Consider the following 17,602-nt stretch of genomic DNA (forward strand, 5'->3'; position numbering starts at 1 on the left):
CCACGATTAGAGCAGTCTCGGTACGCGTCGCAGCTGTCAGCAGCCGAATGTTTTCCCTCCACAACAGCCACGCCTGGTCGGGTACCTAATCGATTTACACTCACACTCGTTTCAAACCATATCTGCTCACGCCGTAAGCAGACGACGAGCATAGACAAGCAAAGGACGAGGCACGGATGTACAAATTTTCCGCGTTTTCCTGATTGGCTGAGGAAGTCGCTACTTTCTACAGTGCTGCAAGCAAGTTATGAAATGGAGGCACTCGCATAAAGCGAGCAGGCTTCATTGCTCCGCGGTGCGGTGGTGGTCGTTGCAATCGCTCCCCTGGTCTCTCCTCTCTGACTTTCCTTTCTTTGTTTCGTGGTTACCTTTGACATTTGTATCAAGGTTGTTTCTTCTCTCTTCCCACCCGCAAGGGTTTATAATTATGAGTCGTGCAGTCTGTTTTTCGACTTTCTTCTCTTTTTGCCCTGACATGTACAGCTATATTAGGCAACCAATTAACATAATTATCGTTACTTTCAGCAGCCACGAGCAGGCATCTTATTTGTTTCAGGAGAGGGGAGGGCGCCATTCCCCTTGGCTACACCGTAATTTATTATAGCAAGATAAACTTGTAAAAACAGCAGTTGGTAATGCTGGGACACGGTCGGAGGTGTCCTATATCACTTCCTGTAATCACAGCTGTAAGTGAAATCAACTTTTTAATCAAAATTCTAAAGTTTATATTTTTTTCTTGCCATAGCTTTTTGTTTATGCAACAAAAAGTTTTAACGACGGACTACTACTTTGTTGTGGAGGAATTCTGTGCGGCAGACCTGAAGTTGTATCTGAATGGGCAATTAGTTGCCAGTAAGCAAAGAGGCGATTAATTCTGCTGTTAGAATCTTTGCTGGGACATTTGACACTTGATAGCAGAGTGGTACACCTATACATGGCAGACACCCCCTAGGGTAGGGTAAAGGTCTCTCCCATGTCTCTCCAATTAACCCTCTCCTTTGCCAGCTGTGCCCAACCTGTGCCTGCAAACTTTCTAATCTAATCCGCTTACCTAACTTTCTGCCGCCCCCTACTATGCTTGCCTTCTTTTGGAATCCACTCTGTTACCCTTAAGAACCAGTGGTTATTTTGCCTTGACGTTACATGCCCTGCCCAAGCCCATTTCTTCCTCTTAATTTCGACTAGGGTGTAGGGGGCGTTTGTTCCCTCACCCACTCTGGCCACTTCCGGTCTCTTAAAGCTACACATATCATTTTTCTTTCCATCGCTCACTGCGTTGTCCTTAACTTAAGCTGGACCCTTTTTGCTAGCCTCCAATTGAATTTTAATTAAATGCTGCCAACAGAGAATCACCACAGTGGCAAATACTGCAAGCATGTCTGTTTATTAATTTTCGGCAGAACATTCTTATGAAAACATTATACCAGAAGTTCGGCAGAGATAACTAACAATCTTTAAAGCCTTGACAGAACTTGAAACTGCAATATCGATGTGACAAAAACATTCATATTGAGCACCTGCATGCCACTGCGACATGTTGAGCGCACCACATACTGGCTTAGCAATGCACAATTGTAGTCGTCTAGAATAGACGCTCCACCAATGCTCCACAGCCAAAAGCTTTTCCAAAAAACAGCCTTCACATAAAGAATACACTCATACAACTGAGAGAATACAGGCATTTGCAGAAGTAATAAATATTAATTCAACTAAGTTTCACTTGCAGCTTCTAACTTTTCTCTTCCCTCAGCATTTAAATAAAACAACAAATGCACATCAGAGAAGTATAGAAAACAAATAAATACGTAAAACCAGGGGTTTACCGTCGGCTGTCCACAGATCTTACTACATGTTATAGAATATAGCAATCAGCAACCAAAAGTATTCCAGATTTCAATGCAACACATAAGAGAGGAATGTTCTAAGCAGTGTTCAGTGGTTTTCCACACCAATGAGTGGTTTGCAAGCACCTCCTCATTCAAAAGTTGGTCACAAACTGCTGATAGCCCTTTATGTGGAAGGGCAGTAAGATGCAAGGCATGCTTCTTTGCAAAGTGGTACTGTTCAGTGCTGGAATAAACACAGATACAGTGGTTCACATTTGCCACCATTTCAAGAATATATGCGTGCTTAAATACAAAAGCATGGTGCAATTCAAAACCAACATTCAGCTCCCTTTTCAAAAGTAGCCCTTGTACTGCAAGACTACAAATCACACTAAACTTGCTGTGCGACTAGCTCACTGTCACAGATTCTCACTTTATAACTTCACTAGCACCCGACTCTGAACACAGTTCCTAGACTTCCACTTTAAATGTTTAAGATAATGACAACCATGAACTTTCATTCGACTAAGATGCTTCACAACACAATAGGCACGACATAATGGCATGTTGGTTCATATGAACACTTTGCATGGGATATCAAAGCATATGCACATAAAACAGTTTCACTGCTTTAGTATGTCATACAGAAAGTGCCAGAAACAGTACAAAACTTGTAACCCTTGGAACACACATTTAAAAGCCCCCTTTGTTAGGTAGGCTGCTGTTAATACTAATCAGTAGTGAAATAAACAGAGACATTTCACACAGGTGCACCACTTCATCCTCTTAGAATCAATGTGAACAAGCACCTTCATTTACCGTTATGCCCTTAAACATTTTAACCATTTTACTGACATTCCTTGCTCCTATTTTAAAGTTGGTATTGATTGTTGTTCAATTCGTAACATTTCGATTTCAAGCTGCCTTTTAACACTGACAACTTCCGTTGCGCCTAGTTAGGAAGTGGACAAGTTCACAAATCAGGATAGATTTATATGCAACACAGCTCTCCACTGTCATGACTGATCTTTTCAAGCTTCATGCTGTTTTAGCACTGGAGAAAAGAATTCAGTGCAGTTAACAATGTACACTTCCATGAAGTTTTTCAAATCAGACTCACAAGATGGAAACTAAGGGTATCACTATACTGAAGCTGTTCCAAAGATAGGCAAGGAATCCACAGCCTCTGTGAATTATACTAGTAGGATTTACATGATAAAATCGAAATGAAGTAGTGTTTCTTCCCCGGGATAATAGCGCAAGCTGCAGAATATTTGCATCCCACCTCATACTTTGTACAATTAATGGGCTGCGAGAACAAACTAGCCGGTAAGCCTAAAACAACTGACAATAAACAAGTCACAAAAATTAATTAAAAAAGCAAGCCAAGCCATCTCTTTCACTATTATATTCATTCATCCTACCTAGTCTTGTGCCATTCCTCATTTGTATAAAATATGAGTGACATTTAGTCACATGTGCCCGCCACAATATACTGCAAAAAATACATAAAGGGGCGTTCTTCATGTGCTTTAAGTATAATGTTGGTGCAGTATCAAAATACGTATGATCAACAAAAGTCAAATGAAAGCCCATCATCCAAACCTTGTTTCCCCAACAAAATCATTGCACACAAAGGATCCTAAGATCTAACAAAAGTAACACCCTGCTCTGAGAAACTTCTAGAATATCGACAACAGAAAAAGGGCAGCCGCACTTCTGTCATTTCAGTTATCAAGTACACGTAAAGAATTAGTACTAGAGACACAAAACAGGGTAGTTGAGCCAAGGTGTGACTATGTACACTGTACACAAAATTGAAAAATTAATATCTTGATATCTAAATCATCACTGCAGTTTTCAGTTCATAACAACCTACCGGTTTTTGACCTTTGATGTATGGATAAACTAAGCTATAAAATGCTCTCCTCAGGTAAACCATTTTTTTTAAAGGCCACTTTCTTCAGTCAGCCTCGTGCACACTCACACATACACGCACCAAGATGCTCGCTCACATGTCGGCGCTGTGGATCAGCTGGCACTAAAAGAGGTGCTTCTAGTCTCATACATCACTGTTCCTGTGAGGAGTCTCCTCATAACCTCGCCGGCAAAAGCTAAGCTGAAAGTGGGGTCGATCTACTCAACTCTTCTTGTCAAAGACCCATGAGTTTTTCGTTGTACGGGCTGAGAAGATGGAGTGTTCCATTCAAGCCATTGGCTACAGGCTTGTGTTGGTCAGCAGTCCTGAGCAAGGGATTCAGATCCTGCGAAGACAGGGGCAGTGACTTCCGCGCTGCTTTGTTTGCGTCATACTTTGCCTGCAAGTCAAGGAAAAGGAGAAGGTCACGACAAAACTATAATCAGTAGCACGAGGCTGATCACACTCAAACAAAAGTCACTGTCTGCGTGTGTGACAGCAAATTTGCTACTGACAATAAGAACAATTTGCTCACCTTCTGTAAAAGTATAAACAATGACAAAAATAGCTGTTCATATTTCAGTTCCCCATCACGTGACTACACACTGCATGAGAAGTGCTCTTTTTCCTCCATGAGGGGAAGTATATTAAGGGCTTTGATTAAAATACGTACATGGAGTTTAAAAATATAACACCACCACTGAAACAGCTACAGATAGTGACTGTGATGTGTAGTCTATGGCCATTGTAGTTAGTGGCTCCTCACCTTCCAATGTTTTCAGCTCACGTTGTCTGTGCTCACTTTCGAGAAAGAAACAATATTGCCGTGAATCTTTGTATTCTTTGTTTGTTCATTTTTAGCTGCCGACACACAACTTTATCACTTATTTGTGGTGCATAATGTGACCAGATTTATCTCAACTGATCGCATCCATGTGGAGCTGATTCTACATTGTTCCAGACTGTTGTGGTAACTTTGCAGGAGTCAGTCAAATGTAAATAGCTTTCATCTTGCTTGTGTCTTTCTTTCTGTTGTAATTATAAAATAAACAGTTTTCCATAAGTTATCCTTGAGCATTGTGCTCAAGCAATATCAAACCTGCAAGACGTCAAGCATCCTGCAATCATAATCAACACATTTCCCTCTACAAGATCGAAAGACGGAAAACCAACTTCACACCTCTAGCATACAAGACGAACGCTCAAACGACTAGGCCACCAGTGCAAATCCGAAGCCAAGCACGAAGTCGAACATTTCTGAAAATTTCTATCCAAACGGTATTCAGCAGAAAGAGCTTTAGCCCCTAGTAGGATCTGAACCACTGCAGGTGGAAACATAGTAGCTTCATTTGCCGATGCCCAGACCACTTGGCTATTGCTGTATTCTCTCGAGCTATCGCTGTATTCTCTCGAGCAGTGTGTTCCAATTGGTAGTCCCAGGTGCTACTGCTTTTTTCTCTTCGTCATCTCTCACATGTCACTTTTTCACTTCCAAATGCCCGGTAACAGTAGTGCTGCCAGCTCGGCAATGCAATAAAATTGGTCAAGAGGTAGAAGGGCTCGCCCATGTCGCCAACGGAAGCGAAGCTTGGTGAGAAGGTGGCCTAGGCTGTGTCATATGCTGCTAAGGCTGCAGGAAAATAGGCAAGTGCTATGACACATCAAGCAGCAATGAATGCTCCCTGCAATGCCTAACACAATAAAGATAAGTGGCTGAACGCAACAGCACATGAAACAAAAAAAAAAACGATAAGTGATGCCAACCACACTGTTCAGCTGCAAGAGAAGTGGTTGATGGAGGTGGCTCTTCAATCCTCGAAAGCAGCCAGGAAGGCCATGCATGCTGCCTATCTCAAACAATACAGCAGGACGAATGAAGTGGTCATGGTTTTCTTTTCTTTCAGTTTCTTCTGAATTGTGTTGTATCTAAAAGAATTCCTATATTAATTTTCTCTCAACAATAAAAACAGAATAAAAGGTAGCATTCTCCTATGCCTTCCATGCCCTTAAAGGCGGTTGGCTTTTTTTTAAGCATACGAGCTGCTCAACTCGCCCGTTCATTTCTGCTCTGTTTTATTTGTGTCTCTTAATGTTGCCGCTATCACTTTCCTTCGTGTTGCCTGCAATTTTATTTCAAGACTTTTCATTAGCCTCATACATGAATATACTAATTCTCCCCAAATGCAGTGGTAAAAAACGGGGGCAAAGGAAGACAGCCCCAAAGTACTTACCTTGTTATAGCACAGAACGCCTAGTACTGCAGTGAGCATGCCGAATACGTTCAGAGGGGTCACCGGGTTGTGTAGCATGACGAGAGAGACACCAATGACTGCAATCCGCTTCGTCGCATTACACACAGAATAGGTAAGCGGGGAGACCATGTTGAGCACAGTGAAGGCAACCAGGTTCTGGGCAAAGTTGAGCGCTCCATCCAAAAACAGCAGTAGCAACACTGTAAATCCGTCTGACTGCATGAACTGAGACAAGAAAAAAAAATGAACAGAAAGTAGTGCTACCTTAATCACTTTGACACAATGAGGTTTACTTGCGAACCTAAGAAGAATTTGCAGACTTATGCAGTCCCTAAAAACAAGATGTGTAAAATGTTTGAAGAAGGCAGTTTAATGAAATGTGTGGCACTAAAATTATTACGAAACAGGCAAGATGGAAAAAAACGCTGAGAAAAGTAGCCTTGCCCCTTATTCCCATTGTGTTGGTACGTATACATTCGTGATGAAATTAGAAAAAGGAAGAAAAAAAATGTTCTTCACATGCCAAGTCTAAACAATCGGCGAGACTTTCTGTGTGCATTGCTTGTTTCATAACCAGTTAATCACATGTGCATATGTGTAGGAGACTCGTGTCCTAGATGATGCGATTAAATGACAACTGTTAGCTGATGATGCTGTTTTCTTTGTGTAGGCATGGCATAGGTAAACTTTCTAGGACCTTACCAGAGAAGTGTCCTTGCTGAAGCGGCGTGCATCAAATATAATCCATACTGGGATGAAGAAGATGAGCGCCAGCCTCGCGAAGGTGTGCAGCAGCCGTAGATAATGAAGGTTGGTATCGCGAATCACCTGCATGAAAATTAGGCAGCAAGCATGTGAGCAAAAGTCGAGTGGCAGAATTCAACAGTTACTCAACATCGTAATGGCTGTAATACGATTTGTGCCACCATCTTTCTCCCAAGAGATACAGGATACACAAAGCTCACAACTAAATAATCATGAATTTGGGCCTACCTCATCTTACCGAGGTTGTAATTGTGAAGGCAATATTTAGCAAGAAATCACTACGCTTTCAAGAGACAGTTGATTTCAAGTTATGATGCCCCAAGGCCAAAGCCTGCTTTCAAAGGACTGTTTAGGAACTTCATTGCACCTATACGGATCAATGCCAGAATCTTTCTACTTTCTAGGCAGCTTGTATTAGGATGCAGAGAAAAAATTTGACCTGTATTAACAGAGTTTGGCATTCAAACGACAAAGTGACCACTCTCACCAGAAACAGAGCTGTTGTAAGCTAGAAAAGATAAAAAACCAAAACACATTCACAATCAGTGGTTCATTTCACAAGTAAAATGCATGCGTGCGTAAACACCGAAAATTTTTTTTGCGGTTCCCCGAGGCTATGCTACACCGCTATTAACTACACAATGCTTGCAATCTGTCTTTTATTAAGGATGCCGTGAGATTTAATCAGCTGGTGGGAAGATTTTTATATCCCATTTTCTCGCCGATAAACGCACCTTTTGCTGCCACACAAACGTCGACGTACCCAGAAAAAATGGGTTGCCATCATTTCAGAGTGAATGACAGTGTAGCATAGCCTCTGGGATTAGCACCCAAAAATTCTTGTTGATGCACGCACTTTACATGTGAAATCAGCCAGTGATGGCAACACCTCTATTCCGTTTTTTATTTTTCCCTACTTAATAAATTCTCCGTTTTTGGTGAGAGTGGTCTCTTTGTGATTAAAAAGCGGTAAACTATCGATACAGGCCAACTCCAAATCCATTCAAATTTCAAGTTAAATCAAACAATTATCCAAATTTCACTGTGAACCAAAGGCTAATACTTGCTACTTGGAAAGCAAGTAAGGGGCTAGTTTCAGATGCGCACTTCATTGAGAACGTGAATTTTAGCTCCACATACTAGGTAGTATTCCAGCATAAAATGTTTGCAGACATTTTAATACAACAAAATATCATAATATAAACCACTACATGAAATTTTTACGCAGCACTGGTATCTTATCTAGTTCAAAAGTCATTTTTAAAAAATTGCTGTTGAGTTCAAACCAACTATTTAACTTTACAATGACTTTTCACATGAGCCAAATTATACTTTGTTTCTAATATACAGAACCAAGTACAGAGGACTGCCATTAATTTGAATTTGCTTTATTTGAACACCCAGTTCATTCAAACTGATGCTTTCGTCCAGTCAACACGAAAGGTAATAAAAAAGGTTCTGTTATTTCAAACCCTACCAGCTCAAACAAAGACACTACCCATTTGAAACAGGCCTAGTGTTCTAGTACCCTCCATTTGGATGTTCGTCAACTTGCTGAACCTACTCATGGGTAAATGAATCCAACCATCTTACTCCACCCCCTGCTCCGTGCCTCCTGTCTTTACCCTACAGTTCTCTTCTTCAAGGGTAATATAAAAACTCCCAGTGATTCAAACTCATCATAATTTAATCAACTTTACGGTTCCCTTTGAGTTAACAATAACGAAAGTGTAGATCAAATTTTCCATATCTTGATATAGTGGACTAAACATTTCTACAACTGGTGACCCAACTTTTTGTACCACTAACTTAGCTATAGTCAATCCTGTTTCTTAACTGGATATTTAAAATAATTTAAACTTCATCTGCAATGGCATTAGCAATAAACAAAGAATGCCATCTAAGATCTTTCCGCAGAGACCAATGATCCTGCTTCAATCACAACAAAGTGAAAAGAAAATGGGAAACAACCTTTTTGGTGTATATGTTCTGCAGTGAGAAGCCGATGGTCGACACCAGAGCACTGATGAGGCCAATCATGTCAAAGGAAATCTCGGTCATGGTTGCAACCATGACGCCAAAGATTATGGGCAGCAGCGATAGATACACCTGCAAGTACGGACACATCAGTTTGAAACGTTGCACAGGACAGCAGCAGCTAAACATTCCTATGCACAGTTGTAGTGTCCTTGTTGATGTGGGAAACAAAAACATCTGCCTTGTAGATAAATCAATAGAGACTAAAAATTAAAACGTTACAAGGCTCCAAAGTACCACTACTGTCATGGCTCAGTTGTCCAGCACCTCCCCCCCCCCCCCCCCCCCAATACACAAATAAGCTTTGGAATACTGAAATAATGTAGAACAAAATATCAGTGATGTGTCATATTTTATCCTACAATATTTCAGTTTACTACTATTCACAGTGGTAAGACAGTGGCTAGTTGCTTCTGTATTCCTGCCTACAGTGTGAGGCTCAGACATGCACAGACACGGTAGACTTCGCATTGTTAGCATTTGTTTGGGCATCATCGGGCTTCGTAGTCACACTTCATGTGTGCAAACCCATTTTCTGTCTTGACTGTTGTGTGTGTGTGTGGGTAGTCTGCAAGAAGTAATAATAATACTTCAAAAGCTACACTTTCTACACTTCCTTAGTTCAAACAAACCGCACACTCCCCCTGACCTTCCGATCAAACTGAACAACAGCTACTAGCCTCTGCTGTACCATACCATAAAAAAAGGTCACTTAGAAAGTTTTTTCAATTTTCAAAAATGGCAGCAACTGAAGCATTCAAGCACTTGTTGAACTGGAGGAGAACCAACTCCTTGTACAGTCAATCAAAAAAATTTGAGCCATTGCCTAGACAAGTATGGCTTACTGTTCAGCAACCACTTCTGAGATAAGTTAAGCTCGAGGCACATCTGTTAGATAAACCAACATTCATCACTCAAATGCACTTTCTTCATATCTAGCTGCTAAGTTTGACCTAGCTGTGCTCCTTACAAAAATAAATATGTCAAAATGGAGCTGATAAAGGTTAACTCAAGATTGATCGCCTGCAATTGAAAAACTCGCCGAAAGTGAAAATGACGAAGAGCTGCTCTGTGAACTTTAGATAGCGATGCACTGCACTCGACTCCAAGAAATGAGCATCATTCAGATTCGCTGCATTACACTGTGTGTGGAGCTGCTGTCAACTCTTTCAGGCACCGCTCGCCACCTCTCTTCAGAAAAAATTTTCCCCGCCTAGTCTATGCAGGCCTAAAGGAAGCCAATGAGTCAAGTTTGAAATGTAAAACAGCTATGATTATTTTACGAGCATGCACAAAATTTTATACAAAAGCATCACAATGTAGAAGAGTGCGGTGAGGGACTAGTTGGTACGACAATAGAAGAACAATGAATAACTGCGCAAAAAGGACGGGACACGAAAGAAGAAGCACACGAGATGAACGCAGAGGCATTGGTGCAATAAACCAGTTGTTAGTCTGCGCTTGTCTCGTGTGCTTCTTCTCTCTTGTCCCATCCTTTCTGTGCAGTTATTTATCATTCTTATAGCATCACAATGGTTGGAAAATGAAACACTGAAACTCCAGAATTTGTAAAGTAAGTACTAGAGGAATCAGGGGACCACATATCTTTTTTTCTGAAGATGTGCATGACACCAGAAATGCGGAAGAGAATGACATTATTACGGGTTATGAAATCTGCCTAGACGACTTTGTTTAACTATTTCCCTACCACACCCATTGACCATCGTTAATCCACAAACAATGGATGCGAGCGTCAATTTTAAACACTTCCGTGCCATTGTTGCACGTGCTGTGCCATTTGTCTTGAAGCTAGAAAACTAGTTTAAGTATCTCATTAGTACGTCTTTTTTGTGTCTGGCAGCAACTTTTGAACTGCTTATGAAAACAGCAGAGAGTAGAAGTTCAGGATGGCTACCTCTGTCAGCACAACATGCACCCTGAAACATGGCAAATCTCTTAATTCAGCTGCGTCCACAGCTGATTTTATCCCCTATCTAGGCAGCAGTGACTCTGAGGGTGTTGCTTCATCATCTGCCATTACTGAACCCTGTGTCCATCTACTTTTCTACTGCCCTGTCCTTTGCACCAAATGGCATCAATGCGGAATGAAAAGTGACCGCTTCCTAGCTACAAAAATGTACTAGTTAGAACTTAGATTCTGAGCAAATTACATTTCTATGTTTGAGCATCACGACATATCAAGCTGCTTCTGCTACAAATTTAAAGCAATGTGCTGACGTGACCACATTTTGAGTGCTTCACTCAGAAGGGAAACATGATAATGGTGCTCTTAAAGCATTAATGAGTGCAAAAAGTAGGACTAAGCCAACTTATTTGAGGATGTGAATAAACATCCATTCTGTCAAAGAGCCACGACATAAAAAACTGCTAGATGGAGTAGTCTGTACACAAACAACAGTTGTCACACCATTTTAGCAACTTATTTTTAATGCAAAACATTCGATGGCTCATCAATACTAAAACCTGACACCACCCAAAAGGTGGTGCCATTAGAAAATCATGACTGGTCGAAATGGTGCAACATCATCAAACGGGAAGAAACTACGAAATTTTGACCAGTAATAGTGAGCACCGGTACTGCACCAACTACACGGAATAGCATAGAATCGAAACAGGAATAGAACTGAAATGAATTTGGAACAGAGCTGGAGTAAAATAAAAATAGAATTGCAATGCTTTCGCATTGCTTGCACTAAGTTCCTTAAGCACCCCCTATAATTTTTGTTCTTACTATGTAAGTGGCACAAAATAACAGAGGACCTATTTTCATTGGCAGGCACTGCAATAAGCCTACAGCCGACATGACAGCCATCAGAGGCATTGCCAAAGATACAAAGAACTTTTAAGCCAAACATAAAGTAAGAGAGCAGCGACATTTAGTATGTGGAGCCATATGGTATGCAAAGCAACTCACCGTCCACGTCTGCTTTTCCTTCAAAATGATCCTAGATAAAACTACAGTGAATAGAGGCATGGTGGCTTTTACTGCAAAAGACAGAAAAGACAACATTAATACACATCCAGTGCCTCTTTAAAGCTATGCGTAAGGGTTTGATTTTTCAGTTTAAATCGAAAAAGGTTGATAAAAGTAAGCCCAATTAAACTTTAATAAAAGTTCAGTTTTAACCCTTTTAAATGCCTTTTTTTTTTTCCATTGAAAAGAACCATCTTCCTGCCTAAATAGTATATTCAGGCATTAAAAAAGACCATTTGTTATTTTTCCAGTGCTAAATACTAGTAGTAATTTTAATGCAGGGATGTGCAAAATTTCATACAGTGTCATAATTGATGGAAATAGTGACATCAAAATGCTGTGACCTATCAAGTAAACACCCGAAGGTTCATGGCAATAATTTCTATTTCAAATGCGCACATTATGCTTGAAATTGTGAAAAAAAAAATGATGTTACTATTGGTGGCAAAATATGTGTTCACAAAAATTACGGATGACGTACTAAAGTGCTCACAGTTTCGCAAATTTTTATGTAATGCATTCCCTATTATAGCATGAAAAACCACCCTGTTTACCACATGAAAGATGCAAAATTCATCTCAAACAATGAAATCACTGCTAAGTGCAATCACTCTAAAGAAAAGCTGCGTGTTTGCTTTGTACATAATTGTGTACATAGCGTGTCAAGGGGTTAACCGAAGAAGATCAGTATCCTTGACATGCACGCCACAGCTAGCTGCCTATTCAGTAATAGTAGCATTCAGTCACAGGAGAAAATTTATGCACACGGTGAAATGATGGTACCACTGAATGAAATAGTGAAGTGCGTCTTGGTGTGTTCGTCCACTACCACAGACTTCAGTCCTCAGTAGACTAGGAGGCTCCATCTTTTAGCCAAGTGCAGTGTGCTAGTGTAGCACTGAGACCCTATTGTGCCTTTAACCCAAAGCAACCTGGCACTATGACAATCCAATTTTAGAACTGAACTTCAGCTTGAGCTTTTGTGCGAGGGTCCCACCATCTAGGTTCACATTTTTATGTTTTCAAACGGCAACAGAATCTCCTCTTTAAAGGACATATCTAAGTACGACTTGCAAGGACATATCTAAGTATGACTATTCATGCTTTAATTACTCGTGAACCAATTGTTCATGCTAACAAAAAGGCTAGATGAACTCTAAGATTTTCAATCAGACAAGAATGCCATATTACATAAAAAAAAGGTTCATCATTCACAAGAAATAATATTTGCCAATGAAAACTTGAAGGGACAATTTAGATCTGCCTTAGGGGCATGACGTTTTAGCATTAATGGGTCCTTTCAGCGGCCTGGGATCCTCTTTGCAAATCACTTCACTAAGCACGGTCATTCTCTACTTTATATTTGTGGATCACGGGATATCCTGATGCCATTCCTGACGCAGTGGTGCACCAGTCGAGTGATAAACCACTGCCGCGACAAGTGGCCATGTCAAATACATCTACTGGATTGCGAGACCCGGCAACCTCCCCGAGCAATCTCTCATGACCAATCATACTGCCACCTGCTACGGTGGGCAGTTAGCTCACAATATTGGGGGAAGACTATGATGATGCACAACCTAGGCCACATGACCAAGGTGGCAGGGGGGCCACCTGCTTTAGAAATGGGAGCCTTTGTTTAGAATGGGAGCCTAAACACTATTGCATTAATATTCCATTTTAAGATGCCACCAAAACAACTTCACCAAATTTTTGAAAAATAAACACCAAAATGTCCAACCCCTAGCTATGAGCAAACAAGTGAAGTGGCTCCAGCAGTGTAATTGTAATAATCAGGCACCAGCCATTTAAAAGAGTATAGACACCAAACTTTTGCTTGCCTGTCTTCGTTTTTTAAATGATGAGTTAGACATAATGACATAAGTATACATAGTGCGCCCTATGGTACTCACCTGCGACCACTAAATAATTTATAACTGATCGAGTTTCTTCTCTCATGCCAATTCGGTTTTGGTTTCATCAGCAGAACAATGGCTGTGAGGTGTAGTTTGTGTTTAGGTCACATGAGGCATTATAAATTGGCTATATTATTGCTGATAGGTCATTCTTTGTCATTTCAGGATTGGAGCAGTATCACTTAAGTGTTGTATAAAATTAAAACAACATATCAGAGATTATATTTCAATTTTTCTAGTGCATCACATGGCTTAAACAACAACTACACATAACATCCATCATTCAATTGATGAAACCTAAACCGAAAGAACATGAGAAAAGGAATTCAATTACAAATTATTTAGTGGTTGTAGGCGTATGCCACGTGGTGAACCATGTATTCTAATGTCTAACGTTTCGCTTGAAAGAAGAAAAGATGCGACTAAGTCAGCTGCCTATGGTCCTTTAAATGGAGCCACCATGTGATGGTTCATTAGTATGGAAAAAGAAGTGTGGAGGCCTATTGTGATGAACAAATAGGTTATGCAATAGTTGCTAAGCTTCTTTCAGACAGTAGCAGCGATGCTTTTACTGCAAACACTATGAAATACAGTGCACTGTGCTGTTTCTGTTTGTAAAAGCAAAGGTACAACCTGCCCCATGAATTCAAGCACAACAAAGACAGCACACAGAAAGGAGAACGACAGGATATGCGCTACTTGCAACACTTTTATTCACTTCAGAAACAGCTGCTTAAGTAGCCCAGAAAGAGGATGGAAAACAACAGGTGACTGACTGCTCATGCACTCGATCTCGAAGGCTGCAAAACGGGGACACAGGGGAACTGTGTGCTGTCTTTGTTGCGCTTGAATTCTGGAAGCTATGCCTCAACTTTCCCCGCAAAGTGTTTTATTGTACAACCTGCCAATACAGAAACTTAATGCCTTAACTACAAATCTACTACATTTTATCATACTGTCTCACGTATACTTTTTGAACATTTCTGGAAGAACTTTGACAAGACAACCATCGAGCCACTGGAAGCATTTTACACGACAAAATTCAGATGGACAACTGAGCAATGAGCAGTTTCGCCCTTCTTTCGATGTGCGCCAATATGGTAAAAGCTGGCTATAAATGTCTCTTCAGATAGGGCCAATTTGACTGCTAACGTAAACCTGGGCAGTGGAAACAGCACGCCTAAAGCAGCCTCCAAAAAGCCTCGCGGTAGGTATTGCGGCCACGCTATAACACGTAGCACAAACCAGTTTCGACATTAGCATCTGAACCCAGAACCCTGCTTAAAGTCGTTTATCAGGCAAAATATACAAGATAATGATTGCACATGCAAGCCACATCCAAAGCGCGCGGATGACCCCCACTTCCGAGTAATGAATGGATGTAATCACCTGTGTGCGCGTAGGAGACCGGCACCTTCCACAGGCTGACATGTGACGTGAGCGAGCTGACAAACTTGCCGCACGCTAGTGGCACAATGCAGCGCATGTACGAGCCCCATTCGAGGTCCAAGTATGGTCTGATACCCCACAGCGCGAACACGGGGCCAGAGTACACCGTGATGGAAAACAGCTGGACCATGGTCACAGTCAGCGGATATGGAAAGCTGTTGAGCACAACCTTGCCGACAACGTTGTTGCCCGAACTGATACAGTACCAGATCACGCACAGGATCACGACTTTCACGATCTCGGTCGTGTGAGACGCGTTCGAGGCCATCGCGTTGGCAGGTCGGGCAGTCGCGCGTCCTCGAACGAAACCAAAGTGGCACGCTAGCGTATGTCACACGGGCTATCGGCGGAAAGTTCCGCCGACGTGCCAGTCGCTTCTGTCGCCGCTGCCGGCAGTAGCAGCTGCCGCGTTGCCCATGCCGCTTGTCGAAATCTTGTGCGCACACACGTATTAGATGTTCAGCGCTGTCTTGAACCTTGGCGGCAGCAGGACCCACGACGCGGAACCCACGACGCGGCGGCGGCGACGAAGCGACGACGGCACTAGCCACGTCGGCCCGCGAGCTACCCCGCAAGCGCGACCAGCAAGCCGCCGCAGCAGAGAGCAAAAAACAGTCGCTAAACACTGCTTCAAAGCTGACCGCTTTAGTTTACAAATTTTCAAAACCTACCAAGTATATCTGTAGCCTGCGAGGAGTAAGCAAAGCTACATTTTTAAATTCGAAAAATAGCTATTTAACAAAATAGGTAAATTGTTCAACTAGAGATGGCGCAACAACTTGTGTTTCTTATTTGCAATGTATACAGTCAGGCAGTTTTAAGGCGCAACATTTATCGAGGGCACAACAGTTTTGCAACTTAATTAACAATCTGTGGTGAAGTAGAAATCCGTCTACTATCCGGCTGCTCTTTCCGGCAGCTGCCTGCGACCCAGGCGGCAATTTCAAACCATGCATGTAGTAGGCACAGTAGTACCAAACCAGAGGAACGTTCCCTCACCTGGTTCTGTCAAAATAAGTGCATATAAACATTTAGCAACTATTCCTACAAGTTTATCTGGGAAAACCAACAGCCTGTTCTTCCTTAAAAATCAGCGCTGAGGTTTCTGTTCCATGTGTAAAAAGATGCGTCGTCTCAGTCCGTCAGTTTACTTACCGTGAAGCACTGCGATTCCACTGGGGGCAAAGTAAAAACTGGTTTCTTGGCAATGGAAAGCAGCGCTATAGCCGAGCCTAACATTTTGGGCACTTCACAACGGGATGTCGCACTGACGGACCGCAATAGGGCCTAATTGAGTATAACCCCGGCAGCTCCGCTAGGCGTCTTGTTTCTTTTTAGCCATACCACATTCATGCGACACTTCTGAAAGTCTCGAAGGAAATAATTAATAATTTTGAAACTTCAGATTTACCATTCCGTTCTTATCTAAACCTTCCACTGACTATTCCTTTCATAGGTGTTAGTGATGAGATCTTTTGGCATACACTGCAAATGAGGCGCCATTGACATACGCCACCCGCGCTTTAACAAAATAAATTTTTGGGCGAGTTGGTTCATGCCTCTCAAGAAGAGAGAGCAGCTTTAAAATGCTGAGCTTTTAACTTTAATCTACGTCCCACAGCACAAGTAGTACAGTTCAGGGGCGGATCTAAGGAAGGGAGGGGGGTCGGCGGTCGTGGTGTGCCTTGCCGTTGACGCTCACGTTAGCTGCGCGATCATCATTGCTACATTCCCATATGATACGGACTTTGTAAACGGTAGAGGTTGTTGGAAATCTGTATCCCCCTCTGTCTCTACACGAATAACATTCCTCGAACAACATTCAAAATCGTATTTCACACCCAACGCCTGCAAATGAAGCTTGCTACAAGGCATCTTCCTTATGCCCATAAAACAAATCATATCGTTTGCTTGCGTTTGAAATTTTGTCCTTGTAGCGAATGAATTCTGTACGGCGATCGTGAATATAGGCGCGGCTTCACTGCAGACTTGTAGGAGTCTATAGACACAAAATTTTCTTGGTTGCGTGCTTTCTACTTTGTAAGTATGCATGTATGTAAAGTTCCATGGACGCTATCAACTTTACTCAGAGGGGCGTATTCCAGCAGTTGCTACAGTTAGATGACAAGAAGGCTTCTGGGCCAGACGGAATACCTACTGGCTTTTTGAAAAGGTATGCTGAGTGGATATCATTTTATTTGGTAATTATTTTTCAGAAATCACTAAGCACCCATTCCGTGCCCCAGGACTGGCGTTGCGCTATAGTTATCCCCGTATTTAAAAGTGGCAATCGTACTCTAATGAATAACTAGCGTCCTGTATCCCTTACGTCAGTTTGCTGCAAGGTTATGGAACACGTCATAACAAAACATATAATTATCTTCCTAGAATCAAATGGCCTCCTTTGCGCATGCCAGCATGGGTTCCGACGGGGACTTTCCACA

The 17,602-nt window shown here is 41.8% G+C and overlaps 1 protein-coding gene across 1 annotated transcript; it reads right to left on the reverse strand.

Moving 5' to 3' along the window:
* Positions 1-1,365: 1,365 nt before the first annotated feature.
* Positions 1,366-16,042, reverse strand: LOC144110959 (solute carrier family 35 member E1 homolog). Its single transcript, XM_077644033.1, has 6 exons — positions 15,099-16,042; positions 11,734-11,804; positions 8,733-8,870; positions 6,699-6,824; positions 5,976-6,221; positions 1,366-4,144 (listed from the first exon to the last, which is right to left on the reverse strand). The coding sequence occupies exons 1-6, from the start codon at positions 15,424-15,426 to the stop codon at positions 3,980-3,982; spliced, it is 1,074 nt and encodes a 357-aa protein (XP_077500159.1). The 5' UTR covers positions 15,427-16,042; the 3' UTR covers positions 1,366-3,979.
* Between the last annotated feature and the right edge of the window lie 1,560 nt (positions 16,043-17,602).

The sequence above is a fragment of the Amblyomma americanum genome, chromosome 11, assembly GCF_052857255.1.
Source record: "Amblyomma americanum isolate KBUSLIRL-KWMA chromosome 11, ASM5285725v1, whole genome shotgun sequence".
Taxonomy (NCBI): domain Eukaryota; kingdom Metazoa; phylum Arthropoda; class Arachnida; order Ixodida; family Ixodidae; genus Amblyomma; species Amblyomma americanum.